This window comes from Camelus bactrianus, chromosome X, assembly GCF_048773025.1.
Source record: "Camelus bactrianus isolate YW-2024 breed Bactrian camel chromosome X, ASM4877302v1, whole genome shotgun sequence".
NCBI lineage: Eukaryota > Metazoa > Chordata > Mammalia > Artiodactyla > Camelidae > Camelus > Camelus bactrianus.
Window position 1 is genome coordinate 46691185 of NC_133575.1, and position 16703 is coordinate 46707887.

At 42.6% G+C, this 16703-nt stretch overlaps 1 protein-coding gene across 1 annotated transcript in view; it reads right to left on the bottom strand.

The window, feature by feature from the left end:
- Positions 1-16703, bottom strand: part of MSN (moesin) — a 64765-nt gene that overhangs the window by 10737 nt on the left and 37325 nt on the right. The window contains exons 2-6 of the mRNA XM_010973655.2: positions 14445-14528; positions 5364-5459; positions 3333-3607; positions 1881-1964; positions 1057-1203 (exon numbers count right to left, since the gene is read on the bottom strand). Coding sequence (XP_010971957.1) covers positions 1057-1203; positions 1881-1964; positions 3333-3607; positions 5364-5459; positions 14445-14528 — 686 coding nt within the window. The remainder of the gene's footprint in view (positions 1-1056; positions 1204-1880; positions 1965-3332; positions 3608-5363; positions 5460-14444; positions 14529-16703) is intronic.

The following is a 16703-nucleotide window of genomic DNA, read 5'->3' on the forward strand; positions in this document are numbered from 1 at the left end:
CTTCTCCCTTAAGGAGGTAGCTTCATTGCCAACTCATCCAGTGTCATCACATGCCACCAGATCAGTTGCCAGCATTGAGGGTACTACAATCAACATATCCCTTGTCCCAAAATTTGAGATTTGTTTTACTGTATTTCTTGTTGAGGCATGGACCTTGTAACAATGTCTCATGAGAATCCCCAGCCCTACTTAACTGGAATTCTCCAACTTGAAGTTGTAAAAGTTGGGGAAAATGTAAATAATGAGTTCCAAGATTCAGAAGTTACGTGGAACAATAATCTAGTGATCCCCATTCCCACCTATAGAAGACCAAGGGGAAAAAATAAGCAAGTGAGATAAAGTATAGTGAGAGGGATTATAGGCCAAAAAGCACTTAATCATCATATGGAAATGAGATTAACTGTAAACTCTATGAGGGGAGGTAATTAAGTTTCTTCATTTATTTCTGCTTGGAGGAGGTACTGGGCATTGAACCCCTGACCTCTTGGGTGCTGAACATGCGCTCTACCACTTGAGTTATACTCTTCCCCCGAGATTAACTGTAAACTCTAACAAGGTAGGTTTTAGGCCAGTGTTATTCAACAGAAATATAATGACAGCCACACATGTAATTTAAAATTTTCTAGTAGCCACATGAAAATAAGTAAAAAGAAATAGGTGGAATTAACTACAATTACAGTTCATATAACCCAGTATATCCAAAATACTATCATTTGAACATGTAAATCAATATTTTTAAAAATATGAATGAGACATTTTACATTCTGTTTTTCACATCGTCTTCAAAGTCCAGTGTGCAGTTTACAGTTATAGCACAACTCAGTTTGGAGCAGCCACATTTCAAGTGCTCAGTAGCCACATATGGCCAGAAGCCACCTTAGTGGACAGTGCAAGTCTAGTCAGTGCAAGATTTAGAGGCCTGAGGGAGGTTATGCAATCATCTGGGCTGGCCTAAACTAGGTTAAAAAAAAGAAATATACAGGGTACAATCCTACTCTGTGGTGAGCCCTAGGTGTCAAAGTGGCCCAAAAAAACTAAGAGAGCTCTGAACTATACCTGTCATTCTGCTCATAGATGTTGAGACCCAGGGCATCCACCCCTAGCCACAACTCTGAGCCTTTCTTGTTCTTGATGTTGAAGTAGTTCACACCATACATCTCCAGATCCTGGGCAATCTTCAGATACTCCAAGACAGCATCCTCCCTAAACAACAGAGTTGGGGGTGGTTATAAAGGGAAGCCTATGAATCAGACCCAGGGAGGTAGAAAGCCTACTAGCTCTACACTTCTGACAAGAATCTTGCCATTAGGGATGAAAAGGTGAGCAGATGATGGTGAACAAAGCACAGCATGACTTTTGCCAAAACATGCTGACAGGAGCCTGAGGTCTGAAGTTCCCAAGGGGAGTAAGGGTGGACTGACTCTTGCTGGCCTCTGGCATGTTAGCTATCATAGAAGTTTCTTTATACAGGCATGTTCTTAACAGAGCCTAGATGAGGTGGTGATGGTGAAATGGCAAGATTTGCTCCTCAACTAGACAACGCCCAAATGATTTGCCATGGTTATAGAATTCCTTCCTCATTTCATTCTTGAGGAGGAGCCCCTGGTGGCCCAGAAGATCCCTAGGGATCCTGAGGTCCCTTCCATTTCATTATGGTCAAAACTGTCTGGGCTATCAGTTGTCATCATTCACAAAAAGTACAGCTTTATAATGGTCCTGATTTGCCTTCCATCTCTAATTTCCCCTATAAACTGCATTCCTGTCTCTCCCTCTCCAACATCCTCCAGTGTTCCTAGCTCTCTGCCTCTTCTCCCCACCAGAACCAACTCTTATTCTCCCTGTCAGGGCAGCAGACCCCACAGTTGTTAAAGCGGGCTTACCTGAGCATGCCCCGGTGCTCCTCATGCCACACCTGGATCCGCTCCTCCCACTGGTCCTTGTTAAGTTTGTGCTGCTCCAGGACCCTGGAAAGACAAATTGGTGGTGATTAGTTTAAAGCACAAAGTCCAAATGCAGTGGTAAAAAGAGGTCTACTTAGCTCTCTAGGGGGTTGATGCAAAAAGGGTGTGGGGTCATTACAGTGGAAGTGGACTGAAATTACAGCAGGAGGTATGAATTAGACATAGGGAACTGCCTGAGAGGTAGGAGAGATACAGAATGGGTGACCAAGAAGACAGTGGGAACACCTTCCTTTGTACCTTTAACCAGAAAATCCAATAATGTGCCATGGTCCCCAAGCAGAACAATAATGCATCAGGAGTCTGTGCTGACTTGTGGGGCTAAGAGTATAAATGGGCCTTACAAAGGCATGTACACTCTCTCCTACATCTTTGTGGGGCCAAGTTTGCATTTGTGACACTATTGGTCAGGGATGAGATTACAGCCTGTGATTACAGAACAGAGAACTGAACCCAAATGGCTTTGGGAGAAACTAACAGGCTGAGCTTCCCAGATCTACTAGATTGTAAGCAAGGCTTACTTTAAATATGCTATCATAGACATCATGGCAGTGACTCAGATAGAGTCCCAGGGCACAACCACTATCCCTAATTCCTTCAGGTGAGTTGTACATTTGCACAGCTCCACTGGGACTGAGGTTACCAAAATGAAGCAGAACTCTTCCTTCCAATCCAAAAGCTTATGAAGACAGCCATTGGATGCAGTAGAGGGGTGGGAATCCATGGTTAAAAAAATCAAGAGACTAGGGTTCCAGGTCTAGCTGTGCCTCAAATGAGCTGTGGGAGATGAGCAAGTCAGAGTGAGCACCTCTATACCTCTATTTCCTTAGCCAGCAAATAAGGATAATGCCTGCCTTAATCATTTTGTGTGTTGTTGTGATGCTAAAACAAAAATAATGAGTGTTTGAGAAAGTTCAACTTTGAAGTTTACACAAGAAGAAAGCTCTGTACACTGGTTGTTAATATTAAAAGACTGAGCTCCCCATATTCGTGGCTTGAGTATTTCTCTCTTACTCCTACAAGCCTCTGATATAAGAGGTCTAAATCAGTGAAAAGGATCTATAAAACGGAATCAGAACAAGGAGAATCAGTCCATCTCTCATTCTCTATATAAGCACCAGTTTCCAGGGTAATGAAGTTCTGTAATCAAGTAAACAGAAGAGGGAGAAAAAAAGCTTTTTATTTTATGAACCAGAGTAATAACAACAGGGTATGGTGTCATACGCAAATATGTCTCTCTGAGCAGCATAACATGGTCTTCAGACAGACTCTAGTGGAAAGGGATAGGTCTGGCAGCCCCTGTGTAATAGGAATCAATCAGCTTTGGGCTGCAGCCCACTCTGGCCAGAGTAAATGGCCAGGACATCACCTCACCTCTGTGGCAGCAACTTGTCCCCAGCCAAGTAGCCAGATTTGTGGACTTCCTTATTGAAGTCACCATACTTGGACTGGACAGCATAGGAGGCCAGCAACACGGCAGTCTCAGGTGGGCAGTAAATATCATCATTGAGAATGCCTTCTTTCACTTGCAGGAAGAACAGGCGCTGTGTGATGTCCTGGATCAATTCCTCAGATACATCCTCAGGGTAGAACTTGGCCCGGAACTTGAAAAGCAAGGGGCTTTCCTTCCGCACATCCTGAGCAGTCACCTAGGAGCAACAAGGGGTTATGGACTCTTAAAAACTAGACTTTGAAAACAAAATAAGACTTTGGAGGGTAGGGGAGTGGCTGTAGGGTGGGGAGAAGACACTGAAAAGTCATCAATTTAGCTAATCCCAAAGAGTGAGGTGTTTTATTGGGAACCCAATCCCACATCCATAACTGCTTTCTGTTGGGAATTTCTTCCTGAAATAACCTAACACCCACTGAAGTTATAAGCCCTTAAACCATCATCATCTGACAATATATTCAACTGCCACCACATTCTGAGGGTAAGCTTTAGAATCTCCTCTTTTAAGACTCCCTCAACTCCGTAAATTAGCAAAGTAAAGACTAGGATATATGACTGAGGCTTGGGAATTGGCTAGGCGAGAGCATAAATCACATTGTCTTTTAAAGCCTGAAATTGGCTCCTAACGGCTCCATATTTTCCCAGCAAAAGTCACCTCCACTCTTTGGGAAAACAAGACTGCCAGCAGAAGGTGGGGTACCCATCCCCTAGACACAATCAGGAAAATAAGCCCCAGGACAGTATGGAGACTTCCAAGGACAAAGTCAGCCAGTTTGAGGATAATGAGATGGAGAATTGCTGTGCTTTTACAGAGGTGCTGCTTGGAGGTGGAGAGCTTGAATGAACCTATACTTAAATCATCCCATCTGTATTTGTCATTAAAGAGGAAAGTAGTGTTTTTCTTTTTGATACTGATTTCTGTCCTTTGTTTTTTTATCAGTTTTTCACTGTACTCATTGCAATGATCCTGAAGCTCAATGAAATAAATATTGAATTTGAAGTACAATTCAGTTTCTATAAGGAGCAGCACTTTAAATCTGTTGGAGCCAAACAAAGTATGTTATAATCAGTAAATATCCTTCTGGGTAGCATTCTACAAATGCCAATATACAAATGAAATTTTAAATCCTGTGACGCACGAATTGAAAAAGCAATTTTGTGAAGAGTATAGAACCAATAAAGTGCAAAAAACAAACAAACAAACAAAAAACCAAAAAACCAAAATCATCCCATTTGGAGTTCTACTGAAATAGAATATCCAGAAAGGGGGAAACATCTGTATGGGGTTCAGGTATCAGTTGACAGGCAGGGAAAGGGACAAGATAAGATTATGAGACTTTCAAGATTCTTTCCAGTTCAAGAGTCTATGACTCTGTTTAACAAATTTCATAAAGCCCTTGAGTTTTGAAAGAAAAAAAGGATACCAATCCCCTTTTGAAGAACTACTAATGGCTGTGGTCTATTAATGGGTACTCTCCTCTGTGGACACTGGCCATTCTCACTGTTAGAAATCCAAGTGGAGACAGAGCAAGAGCTCTGCCCTTATTCTGATCCAGTGGTCGACAGACCACCAAGAGTGAAAAATACAGCCCCAGATGCCCTGGATTTACCAGCTAGCACATGTTATACCCCTGAGCAAGATCTTGCAGAGGAGCAAATTTCAAACCCAGCAGTGGGGTAAGCAATTACCTTTGTTGTTGTTGTTGTTGTTGCTTTTGATTTTTTTTTGTTTTTTGGGGGGAGTTGTTTGTTTTTTAAACCACTTTATTGAGATATCACTGACATACAAAAAGCTGTAAATATAATCAACTTGATGCATTTGGAAATAAGTATATATCCATGAAATCACCATCACAATCTATGCATAAATATATCCATCACTTCCAAAAGTTTCCTTCCAACCTCGTTATTATTATTATTACTATTATTATTATTATTAGTGTATGAGCAATTACCTTCTTATTGAGTTTCAGCCAGGTAGAGAAACCCTTAGTGTCCTGGTACTGCAGACCAAAAAACCAAACTTCCCTCAGGCCAATAGTTTTCACCACCTAGAAGAAAAAACACAAAACCACCACTGATTGAATGACAACCCTGTGCCAGGCACAGAGGACACAAACATGGAGCCCACATGGTCTCTGACCTGAAAGGATATAAGGCACCCAGTGTCTGGCAAGAAAATACACTTGGGCAGCAGTTAAGAAGTGATGTCAACATCTCTCTGCCCAAGGTACTTCTGCTGAGGTAGGGGCTGGATCTATTATTTATGAGCACTACCACACACCAATAACTTAATATTGATTATTTCCTTGACTTTTCACAATAGCCCTATTGTACAATTACAATTAGGCTCATTGTACAGATGGTAAAGTAAGGTTCAGAGAAATGAAGGTTCAGTTAGTGAGTAACAAACAGAGTCAGGTCTATTTGATTCCTAAACCATTCAAACCCAGGGCTTTCTGCCACCTCCTTCTCTCTCTTATGCCATGCAGCTTTACACTCCCAGGATGGATTAAAGTCTAAAGGTAGAGACTGTTGGCTTAACTCCTGCATCTTGTTCTCCTGGATTGCTCCTTTATCTTTAGAAACTAGGAATAATGCCTACGCCCTTCAGACTGAGTCCCATTTACAATGCCCCAAGAAGGAATGTTTGAGGAGGTAAATCATGGACTGTGGTACCTACACATCCTAAAGCTGTGCTGTGCCTAGGGGCTGATATGCTTCTTTCTAGCCCTGATTACAGGTTAGTCATGATTCCCCTTTACCACTCACACAGGTTGACAGTGGGAATGAGAGTGGAAACAGGGTAAGTACCTCAGTGTAGTAGCTGAGGGGCCCCCTGGTGTTCTGGGCATCTTGGCTGAGCAGTGGGCAGGAAAATGAGACAGCCAGGAGAAGACAGATGGGGTCTGTTTTCCAGTCCCTGACATTAGCATGTAAATAGTTCTGGCTGGTGGCTTAACCCCAGCATGCCCACCACTGCAGATGGTGGCAGTGAAGCTGAGCCACATCCTAATGAGGTAATGCCGGCATCAGGGAGTCTTCTTTATCTTTTCTCTTATTGAGGGGAGGGTGGTATATACTGAGGTGGGAGAGGGGCAGTGAGGTGAAGAAATTTACCTAGAGTTAGAAACAGATAACAAGGATCCAGTGTTGCTTATGTCCTTCCTTGTGAATAAATCGTTATCTCTTCTCAAGACACCCACGCTCACATATTGCACTTTATCCACAAAGTTTCTACTACACATCTAAAGCCAGGCCCCATGGTCACTCCCAGAGCTTACAATCTAGAGCTTCAGAGAGGCCCCGAGGAAAAAGTAGATCATGTTTATTAAGTACCTATTATGTGCCAAGTACCAAATGCTGAACAACCATGAGATAGCTATTATGTCCATTTCATAAATGAGGAAAATAAGTCTTAAGGGAGGCAACCTGTCTAAAACTGTAGAGCCTAGGCTAGAATCCTAATATGTATGACTCCAAAGCCTGTACCCTTTTTTTCTCTAGTATGCTATCTATTTCCTAATGCCAGTGGCTCATAGGATTTTAGAAGCCCTGGGGTTCTCAAGTGACTAACCAGCTTGTCTCTCTTTTGGCCCAGGTACCCCATCCAGACAATGGACTTTGACCACCTCTGCATCGAGATATAGTTCCTGGCTTTCCCACTAGGCTCAGTCGACAACAACTTTGGAGAGAAGCCATATCCCCAAGTCACTCACTTTCATTGCTCACTAGGGTATGCATGGTGGTCACCCTTCCCTTTCATAGCTTGAATCAGGTATTAGTAAACCTGACTGAAAGTCTCACTTCTGGCTCCAACTTGCTGTGTGATCTTAAGGCAGCACATTTCCCTCTCTGGGCCTCAGCTTTCTCATCTATCCAGCTTCCCCATCTACCACGGGTGGTGTGGCTTAGATGGCCTCTTTCTTCTCTCAAGTTCTATCATTTTACTAATTAGGTTATTTATAAATGACTAAGAAATATAACCCCATTTCCCACCTAAACCTTGTCAACTTGGGTAATTAGGAACATGTTTAGAAAAGATAAATGAGGGAAGGTGTGAGGTATGAGGAAAGATCAAGAGATTTCCAGGATTCAATGGCAAGGTGTGTCCTTGATTCTAAGTTAATAGGCAGTAGGGATTGCCAGCAGGTTTTAGATGGGGCATACAAAGTAGTCATGTTAAAAAGTGATACTGGCTTTTTTGTAGAGGATAGAGGGAGAGGATGGACAGGTAAGATCTTTAAAGCACCTCTTACTCATCCTACATCTAAGACAGGGCCTAATTAATAGTTCTAATGGTTTTTCACAGGGCTGCAGAAGAACAGTGTCCAGGTACAATCGGTGGGAAGAAATAAGTTCCAAGAAGCAATTCATCCCCAGGAGAGAAAGGGACCCACTGAAGACGCTGAAAATGGACCACTGGGGCCAGGACGCTAGGTCATAGCAGGCAGACTGGGAATAGAACTTGTAGAGCAGCAACTGACTTTTGCCTGTACCAAGAGCCCAGCTGTAGAGGCCCAGAGACCACAAAACTAAAAGGGAGTAAGGCAGGTATGGACTACACAGCCAGTCCCAGAGGCCCTAGGAGTGAGATCATTGGCCTCTTTTTGCACGATACTGTCTGTTTCACTAGTGGGATGAGTAGGAGTGTGATGAGAAGAGGATCATGGGAGCCAAAATAGTTCTAGGATCTGGAGTATCTCTGAGGAGAAGTTGGACAAAGTAATAGCTAAAATGATATAAAAAAAAAAAGATTTCAGGATCAGTAGGGCATTTAAATTTCTCTGACCACTGCCTCCCCTTATGAATACAGAGCCCTCAGATGCATGTAAATTTTCCACTTCCTTAGGCTGTAGATCTTGGAGAGATGAGCAATGTCTCTCAGCCTCCACTGAAGTCCCAAAGTGAGGAAGTGAGGGTATGAGGGGAAGGAAATATGGTCTGAAGTCAGAATTGAGATAGAAAAAGAACAAAGGATAAAACAAATGACCCTTGGAACCCAGGCTATAAGGAAATCTCCAATTAAGGTCCACAGGGTGCTGGGAATCATTTGATCAGGCAAGTCTTGGCCCCACTTCCAAGTCCTGAAATGTGGAAATGAGGCCAAGCTTTGCTCACTTCCAGTTGAGAAATCACTCCAGAGGAAAGAGAAATCTCATTTTCTAGTGGCAAAGAGTATCTAGGTTCTGGTTCCAGGAACAACATCTGTGGCTCCAATGACTAGGGTCCTTACCATTCCACTCTGAGAAATGGCTACATCCCTGAGAAAAAAATTCTTTCTTTTCTGCCTTTGATCCCAAACAGCCAGATCGCTGGCCTGAACTAGTATTTCTCAAAGCTGCCATAGAAGAAATTCTTAAGCAGCAGAAAATAATGAATGCATATACCCAGGGGATAGGGGGTCGGGTGGGGGGGTGGCGGCGTGAGACACAAGGAGATGGCTCCAAGAGGAATTTCTTTGAAGCCTCAGGTTTATTTTAATCTTAATCATTTGTGTAAATTTTATTTTCCACTCCTTAAATATCTATGTTCTAATAATAAAATAATTAACATCTACAAGTAAAACTGAAGTTCCAATCCCACAGCTCTGTGCACCTCCTAGAGGGACTAGGACTTTAGTTTGTAAGACACTCGCTGTAGATTCTATTCAGCCACACAATACAAACTCCCAAAACAGACTGTGGAGCATTATAGGGTTGAAGCAGCATAAACTAGAAAACTGGGGTCCAGTAAGGGAAAGAGACTGGCCTCTGAGAAAATCCCCACTAATTATCAAGAGCATCTGGATGTAAGAAAGAACTTCCATTTGCCTCTCTTTTGCGTGTGAAGCTTGCTTATGTCTGATTTCTAGGGAGAGGAGGGGAGATTAGGTCAATTCCAGAGCCCAGAGTCCTCCTCCCCGTATCCCCTATGCATTTATCTGAGTAAATAAACTAGTGACATAATCAGTCACTTCAGAAGCCCAGAGCAAGACTGGGAAGCAAGGCTTGAGCCTCAAGAGGAAAACTGCATGAGAAATTATGTGCAAAACTGCATCAATGCCCAAACACCTGAGGCCCACTGAGATCCCACTACAGGCTTGGCAGCAACTGCATCAGCCACCCACCTGAAAGCAAATCAATGCACAACTGGAATGTTCCAGGAGGGGCTGCCACCATCGAGGCTTCTGCTAACCCATAATGCCTGTGGCCACCTGCTCTGTAGCACAGAACACATTCAGCTAGGGTTCTAAGCTTAGGGACCAAACTTTGCTCTTCGAATGGAAATAGGCAAAGAAAGGGGAGGTCACAAAGGACACAGCTGACAAAAGGAACTGGGAAAACTGGAAATGCTATATGCCTTGGTTCAAGCCACTATACTACTTCCTAACTATCTGACCTTAATCAGGGCTTTTCCCCTCTCCACAGCTGAGTTCCTCATCTATAAGATGGGGATACTATTATTATAATAATAGATGTTAGTTATTTTATAAAATAAAAATGGAAAAAAAAAAGAAAGGATTGTTGCCTTTAATGCAGAGTCCACAAATCTAAGGCCTTCACTGAGCCAGAAAAGCTTCCTGATTTCATGGCTCCCTTATCTGAACTCCCAGAGGAATTTTCACCCACTTATTTAGCCCTTAACAAGAACAAGCAACATTAGAACGTCTGCTATGCACCCGGCACTTCACTTATTTGAGGATTAAATAAGACCACAAAATCTCTAAGATTAGTGTGATTACCATTTTACTGAGAAAAGTGAAGTCCTAAGAGGCTAAACGAGCCATCCAAGGTCACACAGCTAAATAGCAGGACACAGTTTGAACCCAAGGCTGACACTGAATCCCATGCTCTATATACCACCTCTATACACAATCCGAGCCTCAAGGGTGTTTGTTTCATTCTGTGTGAGAGGAGAGTTGTACTTTTCTCTGCTTCCACAGGTAAGTAACTCCAAGTTCCTTAAGGATAGAGATGGTATTTGAGAGATTAAGAGACTATCCTTGAGATACAGTAGACCTTCAGTCAATATTGAATCAGTCAATAAATAGAAGAATGAATGGATGCATGCTCTGAAATTTCACCTCTTTTCTAGAGCCCAAAACGTTAAGCGGAGGGGGCAGGTAGAGCTAGACTGAGAGCTAGAGCTAGAGCTCCTGGCTGAGGAGGAGCCAGGCAAAGAATTCTTAAACTGGAATTTAGAATGATAGCACTGCCCCCTAGTGGGACCTAGGTAATCAAGAGCGCTGAGAAGAACCTCAGGCTTTAGAAGTGGGGCTAAGTGACACAATCACAGTAGCAAAATCTGTTCTCTCTCCTCCATAGCTAGCTACAAGGACACTCACAAGAAGAAACAAAGGTAGAAGGGAAGAACTATGGCTTCACTTCCCTTTCCTACCAGATCTTGGGCCTCCTCAAGCTATGGCTTCACATTGTTGCCTGCTATTTACCGCTGGTGCCAAGGAGGGTGCTTCCTCTCCAGTCGGCTTCCTCTCTGGTCATTAGCCAGACAACTGCTGGATTCCAGGATGGCCCCAGAGCTTTGTCAATTCTTCCCAAGGAGTCCAGCTCCTTCCTTCTAGGCCCCCAATCTCCTTGAATGATGGGTCTCAAAGGCCAGACAGAATGGACTTCCTCCCTTATGCCTCACTGAGTTAGAGAGAGGGAAGAGATCAAATCCCCCAGTGGCCTATAAACACGGACCTCTGAAGATTCCCATCCATACCTGCCTTGGCCCTGAGAGTGCCAGATGCTCAATTGTGTAAGAGTTCAAATCTTTTTTCCTGTAGTTTTCACCTATGAGGTTTCAGTTCTGCTCCTCTGACTTCACAGAACATAACTGCCCCCTCCTTCGTACAGCAGCCCCTCAGTGATCTCAAGACAGAGAATACATCTTCTCTTGCGTCTTCTCCAAGCCAAGCAGGCTCATTCACCCCAAATAAGGGTAGTGCGGTGGGGAAAAGTATAGTTTTATACTCTGAGTTATATCTGAAACTCCATTTTGCAATTTACTAACTACATAATCTAGAACACACTTTCATCTCTAATAGATGGGATCACTGAGGATTAAAGTACCAAGCTAAGGCTAGTCCATAGTAGGTGCTCACTAAGTGCTATTTTTTCAAAACAACCCTGATCTCCCAGAAGGGAAATCATGAATTTCCTAGTTTTCTCCCTTTCTTCTCCCCAACCAGTATGAAAGATTCAAGTCTCTCAAGGGTTTTTTTTAGGGAAGCAGTAGCTTTCAGAACCAGCATACCAATCTGGCCCGGGCTCCTGATCCATCGTCTGGGTTTCCCTCAGAACCACACCCACAGTACGCAAAGCAAACCAACACTAACAAAGAATTATCAGGCCTTGTGGCTTTTCAAAGTTAATAAACCTCTTTGTTCAAGGATTTTTCTGCCCTAGGCTCTAAATTATGCCTTCCTCACCCTCCACAGCTACCCCCTCCAATGCAAGCGGACAAAGCCCCCAGTGTTGAAGGCAGGGAATGGTGTCATTTGGCTTGAGAGAGGTGGGGTATAGAACCAGGGCTCTGGGAAAAGGCTGAGGGAGCCTCCGGTTCCCAGCTGGACTATAAAATCCACATTGGCTAGTACTCTCTCCTCTATCGTTGTTGCCCTGAATGATATTGTCTGAAGCAAAGGGCCCAACAGCCTACCTATCATACAGACACCTTCTTCCTTTTGTCCCAGAGACAGTAAGAAGCCTGTCCCCCCTGCCAGGTAGCTTTTCCCTCCCCACTTCCTGGCATATGCCAACTGCAAATCATACTCAAGTGAAGCATTTCCCTCCCTTTTACAGAAAGGGGTCATTGAAATTCAAATAGTGGAGCTAGAAATGGGAAAGAAAAAGATATGGAATACAGAAATAAATGCCACAGATAATTTTTGAGAGATAACCAGATTTGAGAGATCAGTTAGACACTGTACAGATAGGGAAATGGAGGTCCAAAGACAAGAAGGTTTGTGTAAGGTATCAGGAAACTTAATGGTAGAGCCAGCCCTAAGGTGCAAGATTTCTAACTTTCTACTCAGTGCCTTTTCAACTTCACCAGGCTGTCCCTTTAAAAGCTTTCCAATATAAAACCTGCATGCAAACAGAGAATGCAAAACCTTAATGTAATCAAAATGCATTCAGTCATTCCAGACTAGCATTGTAATCACTTGTGAACTATGTGAATGTCAGCACATTACTTTAATTGTAGTAAATGTGTGTTTAAATGTTCCCCTGATTAATTTGTACTGTTACAAATTAAATATCAATGACTACCTTTCACCATTCAATACAAAACAAACTTCAGAGAAGAAGTAAGTTCTAACTAAATCCAAACTTAGGTACTCTGAGGATCTTCAAGTTTATCTCCCAACTCGAGCTGATTTATGAGACAAGAACTATCATCACATTTGGGAGCTATCACTTATGATATCTCTACTACATGCCACATGCTTCACAAAACATTCACTTCTCTATTTGTATTTTCATATTGTCTTTCTCACCTATTTCTAATTTATATTTTTGGATTTTGTGTATCCTTATAAGGCACCACAACAAGTTTTCTGGGCAGCAAGTGAGATATAAATAGTATACTCTTTCATAATCTCACAAAAAGTCTGTGAGGTAGGTACTAGACCCACTTTTTTTTTTTTTTTGGATGAGACTACCAGCTCAGAAAGGTTCAATAATTTTCCCAAAGCCTAGCTAAGAAAAATGAAGATTTTGTTTTCATCTGTAAAATGAGGCCATTCATAGGGCCTTGTGATAATCAAATGAAATGGTACACAAAATGCCTGCCACAGTACCTGGCATATAGTAAGCCCTGGCCAAATGTTGACTTTCATTTGTATTAGCCACAGAAAACAATTTTCCCACTCTACCACGTGACATCAGGGACTCGGAGGCAAGCCCAAGCTGTCTTCACATTTCTAGCCCTACCTTTCTTCCTTTTACATAAACAGCTGAATGGAAAACAGCCCTGTACCATCCCCATTCTCTCCCCTCACCAGTCAGGCATATTTACAGGAATAGAATGATCTTATTTGAATATAACTTCTTTCTTCCTTCCTCTTCCCATCTCTAGGGAAGTTCTCAGACAGTAGAGGTACTCTACTCAGAGGGCAAAGGAGAAAGGGAAGCAAGAGGGCCTATAAAATCTATTAAGGAGACATGTGGTCCTAACCTACTGGACAATGTCAGACCCTGACCTCAACAGAGGCTGGTGGGGAAATGGGATAATGGCCCATTTGGAGAGATCCCAGTCTCTGGAAATGGGAGCCCCATTTTTACTCCTGGAAGTCTGGTCACAGATTGCACAATTCTTTGGACCCTGAAGAGGTTTTGAATTCTGAAAGATTCTGTGGCCCTGACCTGGCTATTATATTATAGAGCACACCCCTTCTGATAATGGTGATTCACAGTGAAGGGATACCCCTTGGATTAGAGATGGAAATGACCACTTCATCATTATTTCCATGGCATGGTTGCAGGACACGCAGTACCCTGTTATTGCATTCATCCCCCACAGTGGTGTCCTAAGCCTCAATATTCCTTCCAGGGAAATGTACAGAGATCACACTACCTCAGGGAGAATATGCTGATTTCCTTCTACTAAGAAGAAAAAAAATGTGACAGAGGCCATGTTGTTCAGTGACAAGAATATGGCGTTCAAATCCCAGCCAGATACCAGTGAGTGCAATTAAGTTATTTAATTTCTGAGGCTTATCATTAAAATGGAGACGAGATCATTTACATCTTTCAGAGTTGACAGAAAAGCTCTGTGTGCTGACATTTTTAAAGCATCTAGCACAGTCATATTCCACTTGCCTCTTTTTTCTCCCATGTTCAGCACCAAGGATAGGAGTAATTGGGGCCATCCAAGGTGCAGGCTGCCAAACTTAAACTTTGTCTCCTTTGTTATTAAGGCTGAAAGTCAGCCTTTGTTTTGACCTAAACTGGAGAAGTGAATAGAGGAGATTCCCAAGAAGTGGGCATTATGGTGGAAATCATTGGGAGAAGTGAAAGAGGCTAAGGAGCAACAGGTCCCTCCCTTACCTGGTCAAACAGCTGCTTGCCAGTGGTGTTGGGCTGTATGGCAAATTCCAGCTCTGCATCCATGGTGGTCACACGCACATTGATCTAGGATGAGATCAAAGGAGAAAAGTTAATTGTCTGGCTCTGTGCTCAGCAGAGCCTGGGACAAGTCTCTCTTCAACCACAGAAGAGAGAACTAAGATGCAAGAACCTAAGCAATTTAGATATTGGTGGGAAGGAAGGAAGACTATTGAAGCAAACAGTAACCCAGCCCCTGCTCCCAACTAGTTTTCTGAAGAAAACAACAACAACAACAATAACAAAAAAAATAACACAGCTACAGGGCAATGCTTACCAAGGGGCAAACAAATGAATGCAAATCAATATACTATCAGGAGGGAACAAGTGTTGACTGTACTTCTTCCAAGCCTTCCCCACCTACACTAGTCAGCTCTAAGCCCACAGTTTTGTTACCCTAATTCTGATATATAGCCTGGGTTTCCTATAGCACTGGTCTTTGCAGAAGCAAGTTAAAGGCAGGATAAAGAACACTGGGTTCCAAGCCTAGCACAGTAACTGGCTCAATCTATAACATTGGATAAGTTTTATCCCCTCCCTGGGCCTTAGTTCCCCTCATCTGTGCAACGGCAGGAAAGCAGGGGATGGGGGTTGTCAATTACAACACTAGGTGATCTCCAATGGCCATTTCAGTGCTGACGTCTATGGTTCTATATGCTGACTTGCATTGTTAACACATTCTGTATTCATGTCTCATTGGCCACCCTAAGAACAAGAGAGGAAAGGGGCTTCAACAGAGGTAGATGTAGGCAGCACAGAGGTGCTACCAAAGCCAAATCAGCAGAGGGAAAAGGGACAGGGACAGGCCCAGATAAAAATAACAGGTAGCCACACACAGGATTTCATAGGCTCTAAAAAAGTACCCTCTACCTTTAAGAAGATATCTCCTAGCCAAGGTCAATGATAGCTGAAATTTCATCAGTAGAGATTTGTTCCTTTGGCTGAAAATTTGGTAGTGATGGTAGTAGTATTAATAGCAACAATAAGCACCAGCTTTCATATATGAACAATTATTACTCACTAGGCACTTCGTATACACTACTTCATTTAGTAAGAATCACCCTGTGAAGTAGAGAGTCTTATCTCCACGTTGGAGATGAAGAAATAGATATTTGTCTAAAGTCACATCATTAGTAAGTCACGAAGACAGGGTTTGAATTCAGATCTAAGACCAAATCTCACAATTTAAACCAATATTCTAGAGCCTTCTTACATCAAAGTGCAAAATGTCTCCATTAAGAGAAATGAAATGTTAATTTTTTAGTTGTTGGACACTTTGCTTAAGTAACCTATATGGTACACTCAGAGGATGACTTGTTATATGGTCATATAAAATATTCATAAAGACTATTTCATGCCCATGGAAAATATTTCAGTAATATTAAGGAAGAGTAACTAACAAGATTTCAAGAGCTCAATTTTGTAAAATGTATACATAGAGAGGTTACTGAAACCATACTCGAGTGTTAGTCTTGGTAGTGATCTTGTGAGTGCATTTTTTCTTCTTTAAATTAAAAAGAACTAATCTACATTTTCTAGGGTGCTCACATATTACTTATACTATTGGGAGGGACTAAAAATAGAATTATCAAAGATGAAAATCCCCATGGAGTAGGTGAGACATTAAACCTTATCAGTCTTTTGACACCTCTGGGCCTTTCCTGAGCACAGGGGTCAGCTAGCGGGGAAGAGGGAGCCAGACAGCAATTTTGCCAGCTAAACAATTCTGATGAGGACCAGGCCTGGGGAACAATTTTGTAAATAAATCTCACCAGGGAGCCAAGGAGGAAATCTATTTCAGGATTGACAATGGGACAGGAAAGGCCCGGAAGGCAGGAACAAGTAAGGCAAGTACCCCAGTGGGAGACAGTGGGCAAGGTTAGTCCAGCTGACTCAGTGTTACCTAGGCTTCCTGGCAATCTACTGACCTCCATAGAATGGGCTCTTATAAGGTAGGGAGAATGAGGTCCAATGGGCTGGAATTTGGCCTCAACCTCAGCCTTAAATCACCCTTGAGCTGAGTCAGGGGAGACCTCAAAAACACCAGTGACTTGACAGGATAGGAAAGAGTAGAAAAGGGATAGTGGGCTTTTTAGTACATTGAGAGATTTCATTCTCACCTTAATTAGAGTCTTAATTAGTCTTAATTAGAGTTACCTCTCTATTATCTAAGACTCAATGGGTATTCACAAGATATTGGCT